The sequence below is a fragment of the Crocodylus siamensis genome, chromosome 3, assembly GCF_052110815.1.
Source record: "Crocodylus siamensis isolate JL-2025a chromosome 3, ASM5211081v1, whole genome shotgun sequence".
NCBI classification, from domain to species: Eukaryota; Metazoa; Chordata; order Crocodylia; family Crocodylidae; genus Crocodylus; species Crocodylus siamensis.
Window position 1 is genome coordinate 183,908,916 of NC_143397.1, and position 12,360 is coordinate 183,921,275.

Consider the following 12,360-nt stretch of genomic DNA (forward strand, 5'->3'; position numbering starts at 1 on the left):
TGATGTGTCACTTTTACTTTGAACACTGCACCTGGCTGGAGAACCTAACTCTATATAATGGAATTTAGGTACTAGAAAATGCCTCTACTTTTGCACTGTTTTTATATAACTTCAATCCCAAATTTACTGAGACAAGCCTTCACGCCTAACTCTAATGCCTCCATAAAATGTAAAATGGTTTATGAAATCTAAGTGCCAGACTATGCTACATGTCACTCCTAGACCCAAAAACAAACTTTAGATTTGTATAGGCATCCTTTAAAATTTATATTCCAGCTGTGCTCAAAGACCCCAGTCAAAGTTTGGCCCCACCAATACACTAACTTTGGCCCCACCAATACACTAACTCATAGCAAGACCTCCTTACTCCTCAAATTCTTATGTAATTTGACAGGACTTCCTCCAAGGCAGACTTATTCAAGGCGAGGAAGGGTGTCAGTCTTCACTTGCACTTGATGCTGCACAAACAGAAAGCACAGTCCCAGTCTCAAGAAGCCTGACAGTGTAATTTAAGACGAGATGAAATGAATAGGTATCTTTCTAGTCCACAACAAGCTTTTATCAGATTTGTAACTCTCCAAAGTCTGTAGGTTATGGGACTTTCAAAAGGTAATAAACAAGGGTAGATCAAACTTATGAGGAATTTTAGGGTTATTTAGTCCAGAGGAAGAGACTGAGGGAGATTTGATAACAGTCTTCAAAAATGCCTGGAGGGCAACTACAGAGAAGATGGCAATGGCCTTTTTCCTATGGTCACATAGGATAGAACTAGTAGCAAAGGACTCAAGCTGCAGCAGAAGAAATTTAGGTTGGAGATTAGGAGGAACAATATGACTATGAGGGTGGTCAAGCACTGGAATATACTACTTAGAGAAATTGTGCATTCTCCATCCTTAAAAATTATCAAGAGGAGGTTAGACAAGATACTTGACCGAGATGGTTTGATCCTGCTTTGAGCAAGAGGCTAGACTAGATGACCTTGTGAGGTCCCTTCCAGTCCTACTTTCCTATAAGCTAAAATGTACTTTGGTTAATGTCCAACCAAAAGTTAACAGCTTTGCAGAACGGTTAACATCTTAGCTGCCCAGATGCTCCCAAGCCCGCTTCTTTCTTTTTTGTCCTTGTGACAAAGTATTTAGCAAAATTTGCAGATTCACTGGAATCTGACAGGGTCATACTGTGAACGCTTCTGCTATGGCCTCAAACTTGCAAACTCTGGGCTGTCAACTGTGCACCTTAGTGCCTGCATCACCTCAACCTCCCTCTCCCCTCCCATCCCTCTGCCCCCCCACCAAACCTGCGGGGACACAGAAGAGATGATGCACAAATATAGAGGAGTTCACTGAGGGAGATGTCATGCGAGCAACAGAGAATGATGTGGAGCTGCACTGAGAGAAAGGAGGTAATGTGGAGAAATAGCGTGGGGAGAAAAAGAGAACTTGCAGGTTTGGAAAGTATTTTATCTTCTTAAGAACTAGACCAGGAAAGTCTCCTGAAAGCCAGTCATTTCTAGAAAGTGCAGCACAGAAGAAGTTTCAAGTTATAGTTGTTGGGGTTTTTTTTAATTTTTACATAGAACATACCTACACAAACAAGTTCCTGCCAAGTAAGTTTACCATATCAGTTATCCCACTGAACTACATGTAACCCACCATCCAAGTAGTCTTCAACATGCATAAGGGGTCAGAATTAGACCAGGTTCACTTACAGCTCCTATTTCCCAATGGCATATCTAGTCACTGATATAGAGCAAATAATGTTGCCTTTCTACTACTAGTCAAATCTGCTAACTGCATACAGTGCTGATCCATCCACCCACACATCTGCCCTCTCTCTCTCCTCACTGGTTAGCAACATGAAAACAGCATGTTCCACCTGAAAGGCACGACATGACAATATTTGAAAGTCACTCAAGTGCTACGTGCAAAACACTTACTTCTACAAACAACATAAAACACACAGCTGGGCAAGCTCAACAGACATGTAGAGCTGCAGTTAACAAAGAAACTTCTCATCTTACCGGTTTGTAATGATATCATCCCAGATGTTCATAGGGTCCATTTTAGCATCTGGATATCTGCTTGTCCAAATTCTGAGAAGTCTCTTAAGGGAAGCTTGAGAAGCTAAGTTACCTAAAATCAATTAAAGATACTTTTTAAAAAGGCTAAATTCAAGCAATGTGAAAGTGGAAGTTCCCACCCTGATTTTTACAAATTAGTGGCAAGCAGAGGCTAAATACATAGCTTTCTATAAACAATGCATTCATATTTACAGACTTCTACAGTATAACCTCTTAAATCTGAGTATCAGCAATCTGGAGTTCTCAAAAATCCGGCAGTTTTTAAGATTCCCCCTCTGCTCCCCCAGATAGGGAGGGGGAAGCTTCCACACAGCGGCTGCCACTGTCATCCACACTCCGCATGTGGCTGCTCCGAGACTGGCCACTGCTCCCCACCCCCTGCAGCTTCAGTATACTGTAGTACTCTGGTGTTTAGCATAGTATTTTGAAGTTGTTTCTACACCCAAAATGCAACAGATTAAGGAAACTAGAGATATCATAATTTTCATAAGAAAAGAATGACTACTACTACCAGTATTCCCTATAGGAGTAATGTAGAACATATACTGCAACTATTAATTACATTTTAGTACTAAGTGGATAATGCACAGTTAGCTTTATATTTCACATCCACAACGGCAGATACTGAAAGAACATAAGATCTGTCTGTGGACCTTTACTAAGCTAGCTATTACTAACCTAAAACTAATATTGTATAATTATGAAGAGGTTATTATTATTTTTATGAACATGCAGTCTATTTTACTGAACTTAATAAAACAGATGAGGTATAGTAGATGACCTCATAAAAAGTAATCTAAAGTATTCTCAAATCTATCTTATACAACTATAACTAGTTTTCAAAAGAGAAAAAGGGTAATTACTGACTTGTGGTCCTTTGCATTAGTAATTCATAGATGTTAGGGTCGGAAGGGACCTCAATAGATCATCAAGTCTGACCCCCTGCACAGGCAGGAAAGAGTGCTAGCTTCAGATGACCCCAGCCAGATGCTTATCTAACCTCCTCTTGAAGACCCCCAGGATAGGGGAGAGCACCACCTCCCTTGGGAGTCCATTCCAGATTTTGGCCACTCTAACTGTGAAGTTCTTCCTAATGCCCAGTCTAAATCTGCTCTCTGCTAGCTTATGGCCATTATTTCTGGTAACCCCCAGGGGCGCCTTGGTGGGTAGAGCCTCATGATGAATTTATAGGCAGCCACAAGGTCACCTCTCAACCTTCTCTTGCAGAGGCTGAAGAGGTTCAGGTGCCCTAGTCTCTCTTCGTAGGGCTTGGCCTGCAAGCCCTTAACCATAGGAGCAGCTCTTCTCTGGACCCTCTCCAGGTTATCCACATCCCTCTTGAAGTGTGATACCCACAACTGGATGCTGTATTCCAACTGCGGTCTGGCCAGTGTCCGATAGAGGGGAAGTATCACCTCCTTGGTTCTGTTTGTCATGCATCTAACTGATGTAAGATAAAGTGCCATTAGCTTCGCTGATGATTTTGTCACACTGACGACTCATGTTTATCTTGGAGTCCACTAGGACTCCGAGATCGCTTTCTGCTTCTGTGCTGCCGAGCAGGTTATTTCCTAAGCAGTACATGTGCTGGATATTTTTCTTCTCTGAGTGCAGCACTTTGCATTTCTCCTTGTTAAATCATATTCTATTGTTTTCTGCCCATTTGTCCAACCTGTCCAGGTCTGCCTGTAATTGTTCCCTGCCCTCCGGTGTGCCCACTTCTCCCCACAGTTTTCTATCATCCACAAATTTGGACAGAGTGCACTTCGCTCCCTTGTCCAAGTCACTGATTAAGACATTGAAGAGTTTCTAGCCAATTTGCCACCCACCGGACTGTGTAATCATCCAAGTCACAGTCTCTTAATTTGTTCAACAGTACGGGGTGGGATACCGTATCAAAGCCTTCCTAAAGTCTAAGTAAATGATATCTACCCCTACTCCTGGGTCCAGGTGCTTTGTAACTTGGTCATAAAAAGACACTAGATTAGTCAGGCATAATCTACCTGATACGAACCCATGCTGGTTTCCCCCTCAGCATAATTTCTCCTGCTGGGCTCTCACATATATGAGCCTTAATAATCTTTTCAAAGACTTTACCAAGGATGGAGGTAAGACTGACTCATCTGTAGTTGCCTGGATCCTCCTTCCTCCCCTTCTTGAAAATAGGGACCACATTGGCCCTTTTCCAGTCTTCTTCAGGACCTGGCCCATGCACCATGAGCGCTCAAATATTCTTGCCAGTGGCCATGCAATGACATCAGCCAGTGCCTTTAAAAGCTTCAGATGGAGCTCAGCCGGGCCTGCCGACTTAAACACATCCAGTTCTTCCAAGTCTCTGCACCATCTCAGGGTCAACACTTGGTAGTCTGGCGCCCAGCTATTGTCTCTCTACGATCCCATTGTGAGACTTGCCTTGCCACTTGTTTAGGAACACTGAGGCAAAGAACTCATTGATGAGTTCAGCCTTGTCCCCCCTGTCTGTCACCAACTGCTTTTGGCTGTTCAGTAGTGGTCCTATACTGCCCTGGGCCTTCCTTTTACTCCCTATACACCTGAAAAATAATTTTTTGTTATCCTTAACTTGGGATGCAATTCAGTTCTGTAAATACTATGATTCACCACTGGGAATCTTTTATTATATTAGAAACAAATTTATATTTTTTTTATGTATATAATATACACTTAATCTAAGAGTACAATACAGGAAAAAAACATACTTGGGTTTCTCATAAAATTGATGAAGTCCTGTATTTCTGTCAAAGCTTGGACAGACTGCAGTTTGGTTAGTCGACTTTGGTGTAACAAAGCATCAATACTTGAGTAATTCTAGGGAGGAGAAAACACATTTACACAAAATACTCTTAACACTGTAGAACATCTAACCAATTCTTTTATATACTGTACCCGAGAGGTATGCCAGTTTCTTCTTTTTACGGGTCATTTGGTTCAAAATAAATTTTTCAGTTCAGTATATACTCCTAGCCTGATGGTCTATTAAAACCATTATATGGCTGACTACATGTGTAAACAACTTATAGCTCTCAAATCAATATCCCATCTGCAAGATTTATAATGATTTATACCAGCCTCAGACAAGATACCTGAAACAATCGCTATTAATTGACACCAAATAAAGATTTGCAAAGGCACAGATTCATAAAATATATTGACTAAATACACCCAAAAAAAGGATTAAAATATTCCCAATCTGTGGCAGCCCTGCTGAAACCAACTGGACTTCAGTGGCACCAAGATTCAACTCTTGTTGTATTTCTATCTTCAAGGCAAAATCCAATGGGGGCAACAAGAGTTTTGTTTTCCACAGTTCCTTAGAGATAATTAAGTCAAAAGACAGCAGCAATTTGTTACCTGCATGAAGACTTGCATGCCATTGCTGATGTAATATCTGGCTCTGTCAAAATCATCCTGCAGGATGTAAAGAAGACTCAGTTCTTGGCTGTAATGCATTTCTATGAGGGCTTTTCTTTGTTCGATCTTCATAGCCTCATCAATGAAAGTCAGCAGGGACTGGTCACTGCCCCCATGAAGCAGTAACTTCAGCTTACTACGTATTATATATGGCAGATACGTTTCCTACAGAGGGAAAAAAAATACACTTTACTCCTCAGGAAGGAAAATCATTTTTATTACAAGCCTGTTGCTTATGGTAGACAATCAGATCTGGATTCTGATGAGTTTTACTTTCCACATAGCAGGGCTAGTTAATATATTACAAGCCTCAGAATGTTCAACATTTGACAATGACAAAACTTATTTTTAATAAATGGAATTCAATTTTTAAGTATTTAACCTCCTTGCCCCCGACTGACTCCCATCATCCAACAAAAGCCAAAGCAACCTTTTCTAGTAAACTCATACAATTACACACTAACTGATGCTTAGCAAGTCTTGTCATTTTCAATGTAATGCTTTTCAGTAACTCTCCAAATGTGAAAGACTGAAACAAGGTGACAGCAATATAAAGACAGCAAAAAGGTTAAGGAGACAAGGTTGGATCCATATATTCAGCTATGGAAATGATGGACAAATTACATAAGTCAAGAGAATACCAAAAAACAAAACAAAACCCCACCTGTAGAATTCTATGCACGAATCATTCACTGTTTTAAAAAGAAAGTCCACTTAAATTATGGAAAGTATATTTGTAACATTTGTTCATTTTTACTTCTTTCCTTAACCACAACATTGATAGATTCTGTATTAATTAAATCAAAAAGATCTCTCATCTAAATTTAAGAGATTTCTACAAACCTGAAAAAATGGATCACTCCATGTTTTGTTTAGGTCTGGAGGTTGTTTGCTATCAATATTTAAAGTGGAACAGTATTCCAGTGATTTCCACTCTGTCAGATGGTCATAGCATTCAAGAGATGCAAGTTCCCAGAAATCTCTCTCTGCTTCACTTGGTTCACCATCGGACCAGTCTTGTTTGGAGAGAGCCTAGAAAAGGAATGCCAGATGGGAAGAATGCAAGTAGGGGCTGGAGTGTTACTTCCGTACAGAATCCAACTGAACCCCTTCAGCAGAGTTTAGAGTGATTTTCCATTGTTGCATGATAATATCTATTTCTTTACCCAAGGATTACAGCTGAAAGCAAACCTTCAACCTCAGCAAACAGGCCCCAAAAAATAAGAAATACATTTTTTCAAAAAAAACAACTTCAAGACATAAGCCACTTACTCCTTTAGATATAATTTACTTCAGATGCCATCTTCAATCACCCTGCAATTGTAAAGAGCTAAAAGGCCAAGACACTTAAAGCCACCTCCCCAATTTCTACCCATATAAACCGTGTAAATCAATCACTTTATGCAGCTTGTGTCTATTACTAGTTGTGAACACATACAGAATTTATGTTTTACAACTGATGTCCACTCTTGTTGGGATTTTAAGTTTAAAGTTCTACAATGTGTGCAAACAGGTGATTATGTATGCAAACTCATAAGTGAAGGGAACATGAAAATCTGGTCTATTAATAAGCATCATCTATTATGAACTACTATTGGACTTCATTCTCCTTTGAGGACTTTGAACCATATGGGGAACTGCTAAAATGTTCATTAAGCAGGACAATGTCCCACAGAAATTTTCATTTTAAACTAAGTATTAAAAAAGGAGCCTTGGGAAAAAAAAATCTACAGGAAAGGTGGGTGTTTTACCTCATCATATTGTTTAACCGCTTCAACATAATCACTTTTTGCCTCTGCTAACAGTGCTTTCTGTGTAATTTCTTTAGTTCCAATCCTCCCACTGAAAATACCACGAAGAACATCATAATCTCCAACAGATCGATAGAGCCTTTTAAAATTAAAAGACAAAACATGAATATATTGCAAAGGCTAAATTAGCACTAATCATGCAACTAATTGCGATCAAATTTTTAATGATTTGACCACCCCATAAATTATCTAAACTATGTTTCAGAGGAAGAAATTATTAAGCAGCACTACACACATTAAGTTTAAAATCTACCAGGTGATATACCCGATTGGAAACCTTTGTAGAAGCTTTAACAGAGAATATATTGGAACAGTTCTCGGGCAAGATCTGTGGTTATCCACATCACCCAACAGTCCCATCTAAAAGTTAATAAATAGATGGCAAACATGACTAATACCTAGGCTGAAAAGTAAAAAAAAATTATAAAGTAAAAATCTTTCCTGGGTTAGTTTAGAAAAAAACAACCCTATTAATTTATGTCCAAAGAAGGACTTACTTAGCAAGTTCAATCCATCTGATCACATCTGGAGAGAGTTCTGTTCTTCCACACATCCTTTTGGCTGGTGGTTCTTCTATAGCGGAAAGATGAATTAGAGCCTGTTCTAGAAGCAAGATGCCCACTGGTTGCTGTAAACTGGCTAAGCAGCTGGTGCTCACACTAGCTGAATCAATGTCTAGGAGCTCTTTGTGCTGGTAACTCATTTCCTGTAAAACAAAATCAAGGGCAGTTATTAGGCATATGTTTATTGGAAACAGGCTTTGACAAAAGGAGAAATTTGTTTTTTTTTCCTAATGTGAATGCTCTGACATTAGCTTTTGCATCAGTAAGGGAGCAGTTTAACTTAAATCAGCAACACCTTGGCTGACAAGAACAACCAATCCACTTGTTTAAAATACTGTAACACCAGAAGCTGGTTACCACTACATGTGCATATTGCAGCTGCTATGCCTGCCCTACTACTGTAATGGTTAGTAATGTGGGAAAAACAGAAGTGGAGTGAAAAAACTGGACAGACCAACTGATACCCAGAGACAATGCCAAGGTTAAAAGAGTTTTTGCTCATTTGCAGATCTTTCCTTCCTTTTAGTGCCAGCTCACTCTCTGAAAAGTAGCAGAAGTTTTTTCAATCTATTAAATTGTTAATCCAGCCAAGGGCTGCATTAACCAATAAGACATGGGTCACAGGAACACAAGTCGTATGCCTAGAGTTACAATACCAGAGTTTACTGATAAACACATTTGTCAGTGCTTGTCTAGCTCTGCCTAGTTTTAAGGCCAGAACAATAGCTTTGTTGGATTTTTGGCCCGTTGAAGATCAATCCACTAGAGTATAAAGCCCAATTCTCAGGTCTAAACATCCTCATTTGCTTCGAAGTTATTATGATATTTAGTTATGAAATACAGATGTGTTCTTAAAACAAAAAAAGATGGCAGACTAGTCTGGTGAGCATTTTTTGGCTTAAGATTTCAGAAAGAAAAATGTGATGCCTAACCCAAAAACTGGAACAAAAATAAGCTGCAAAAGTAATAGTGGCAACATGTGTTTTTCACAAGAAATAGCAGTGGGATTTGAGAGCGATGGTACAAATAGCAAAACACCTGATAGTGCTAAAGAAGATGTGTTAGCACAATAACCTACTGGAAACAGTGACAAAAGACTATTCGTGAACACAACCAAGAGTTGTTATATTTCTGTGCGTCTTTCTGGCAGCTACTGACAGATTACAGAATATGATTTCAGATGGACTCGCTACAGAATCCAGCTCAGAATAATTTACATTTGTCCTGCACAGAGAAGAAGTGAAAAAGAGGGTTCTTTGAGATACTACAGTCAGTGCAGATTGCATAAACTGAAAATGTTTTGAACAGCAATATGTCAGGGCTTTATATCTTCTTTCTGCTTCCACTTGTTCCTGTGCCATGGTATGGAGACTGAGGTGACTATACCCTCTATAAATTCTCTCTCAGTGCAAAATCCTTGTTATCTGGGGACCCTGAAAGCCAGGCTGGAGAATGGTTACAGTATCCACACCGACTACAACATCATGAAAACTACAGTTATGGTAGGGTAAGTAGCAGTTCTTTCTTCTTGAGATAATAGTCAGTATGGATCCCACGAAAGGGGACTAAGAAGCAAGTCTCCTTCAAGATGATGACAAGATAACATGTTATATCATCTGAAGCGATGAGAGCAGCTTTTTAACTGAATCTGGTTTAGCAATTACCCTGGGTGTCTAACACTAGGTGAACCTGAGCAGGCTGTTTTCAATGCAGCCAAGTTTGACTTTTCTTGAGCTTAGGGAGAGGAAAAAAGATCTCTTGCCTAATAATCAACTAATGTACTCTCCCTTATTTCCTTACTACAAAGATGCATACTAATATGATGGCTCTAAATCCAAAACACAGTTTTGTGTCCTCCAGAGTCCAGGTACCTTTAGCCTGCAGTTAATCTAAGCGAGCTGGATGCATTGTACCAAGGTTCTTGCTGTGGCCCCCAGCTTTTGGTCATTCTCAGTGCTTATTTATAAACAATGAATCACCCCACAGATCCTTCAACTCTGGGACTGGACCTTTAGATCAAAGCAGCCCTCTCTACCTCCGTGATACCACCAATGAGATTAAACTGGTTCAGCTCCTGATGAGACTTAACTATCGTAGGGAAAGTAATGTAACCAAGAGTAGCCTGCAGCAAGGCAGGCAGCCTTCCCAAAACAAGCTGGCATTTACTGTTTAACTAGAGTACAAGAGTGCCCAAATCAGAACAGCTGGGCCAAATGAACAGTCCAGCACAGCAAAAAAAGCCATTCTGCCTAGCCATGTTCCTTTAGAATCCAAGGGGTCACTCTGTCCATGTCCCTTGATGCCCTTTACCGAGACTCTTTTGTCCCTTATTTTCATTCCAGTTATTAAAAATGTATAAATTTCAGTCACTGGGGTTTCCATTGCCCTTGCTAATGTGTTCCTTCTTTACGTGAACACCCACTTCAGTTCAAGCCAGACACCATTTATCCAAGTTTATGTTATGGGGACTCCTGACACCTAAGCTATGGCAGAAGCGCTAGTGTGGCTAGAGCCACCTGGAGTTGCCATAGCCCTTCCAGTAGGATGTCCACTCTGCAACCCTGCTACCAGTTACATCAGCTCCCCAGAATGACAGAATCTACCTTGGGCCAGCAGAGCAGTGTCATCTTTGTGGATTTTGCTGGCAGAGCCATATCTACTATAGGATGTAATCTTTTCACATTACTGGCTGACAACTCTGACCGCAAAGTTTGTAACATACACAAGACCCACTTTCCTTGGCCTTGGGCTAATGAAAGTTAACCCACTCAGATACAGGTGAATATAAGCATACAAGAAGATGGGGAAATTGAGGCTTGCATAATGATCACAGAAAACATTATAAATCGGTCCCATACTCTACAGAGCCTCACTCAATTCTAGATGCGTCCATGATGAATGCTCTATTTGGCAAGGGGGTCATGAATGTTATCCCATCTGGGACGCTGTATGGAGCTCAAAATGTACAAGGTGGTTTTGGGACTTTTTTTTTGCTCATCTGATGCTTGCAGGGGAGCAGACTGACCTGACCTTGGGCAAAGTGTGATAAGCAGCATGATGATGACACAAGGACATATGGTCTAATAATGAAAGGCAAGTCTATAGTACCATAGAAAGGGTATAATTTACCAGGTTTGGAAAAGACTGAAGGAAGGGCAACCTCTTGTCTGGCACCCATCACTGTCATTGACCTACAAGCTATCCTACACCCTACAAGCTCAATTAGCTGCAGTGGAATAGTAAGTGGTGATTTCTCACGTGTCAGCAGAAGGGCCCAAGTGCAGAAAGAGAGATGGTACAACTAAGACTTGTCAGAACTTCCTGGTAAAACCTGCCTCTGATCCACCAGTCATCTACCTTTCTATTAAGTTTAAAGGACAGCAGCAGGAACAAAATCTGTTTAGTTTGTATGAGTCTTCATTGTACATTTATTCCCCTCTAATTATCTGTAATTTCATACTGCCTGCAACCAAAATAAATCTAAATTGACAAAAATGATATCAAGAAGCATTCAGAGGCAGACAGCACCGTTTAATTCAAATAATAAAGTACCCAGCTAGAGAACCAACAAACAATTATAAAAAGCCAATAGGGAATACATGATAAATAGATGGCTATTGTGAGATACTGGCTAGGAAAGCACTAGGACAGCCCAGAGTAATCCCCAAAGTATTTGGCTTTAAATGCAGCTGCACAGAGGAAAGTAAACAAGAATCTGCAAGTTCAGATGTATAAGCATTAGTACTGGGAAGTGCAGTTTAGAAAACTGGCTTGATATGAGGCACTCTCAAATTAGGGAACAGCAATGTTTCACTGTAGCAAAGATGACACCTATTGACACAGATTAGGTTATTTAAAATTCTACAAGAGAAAAGAAGCTGGACTAGATGGTGTAAGCGGAAATGTTTTTGCAATGACTTCACAGAGGTTTCTAAATTAGCAATCAAGTTAACCAATTAAAATCAGCTGAAACTAGAAGAGATCTCAAAAGCAGCTAAGATTTGCATAGATGGTGATAATAATTTTCAAACTTAGGGTAAATGGCAGTGGATACAGCTGTACTGGGCATGCACCTGCTCTCCAGTCAGGATTTGTCTCTCTCGCTAGTGAAAGTACACTATAGCAACTACCATAAAGGACTAATCTAAAGACATTCCTAAACAATAAACAACAGGTGCTGGAAAGAAACATAAGCTGATAACCATTGATAGCCTCAGAACAGAAGATACGTCTTCACACAACGTTTTCCAAAGTGAGAAGGAATGGCTGCAGTGGCCAGACTGCCCTCTCCATTGATCTTTTTGCCACTGTTTTAAAAACAAGACTGTAGTTGTGATTGTTGCAAAGAGAAACTTTGAAGTGTCATCCATGCATAAAGAAAGAGATGGCAGAGAACCTGAAACAGTTTTCCCTGAGGTGTTTAACTCAAAGCTGCCTCTCAAATGTTCAACAATGGTAGTTTTAAATGTCCACATCG

The 12,360-nt window shown here is 40.1% G+C and overlaps 1 protein-coding gene across 1 annotated transcript in view; it reads right to left on the reverse strand.

The window, feature by feature from the left end:
* PRKDC (protein kinase, DNA-activated, catalytic subunit) overlaps positions 1-12,360 on the reverse strand; it is a 130,811-nt gene that overhangs the window by 36,968 nt on the left and 81,483 nt on the right. The window contains exons 63-68 of the mRNA XM_090039934.1: positions 7,818-8,026; positions 7,261-7,399; positions 6,353-6,541; positions 5,450-5,674; positions 4,798-4,906; positions 2,021-2,132 (exon numbers count right to left, since the gene is read on the reverse strand). Coding sequence (XP_089896060.1) covers positions 2,021-2,132; positions 4,798-4,906; positions 5,450-5,674; positions 6,353-6,541; positions 7,261-7,399; positions 7,818-8,026 — 983 coding nt within the window. The remainder of the gene's footprint in view (positions 1-2,020; positions 2,133-4,797; positions 4,907-5,449; positions 5,675-6,352; positions 6,542-7,260; positions 7,400-7,817; positions 8,027-12,360) is intronic.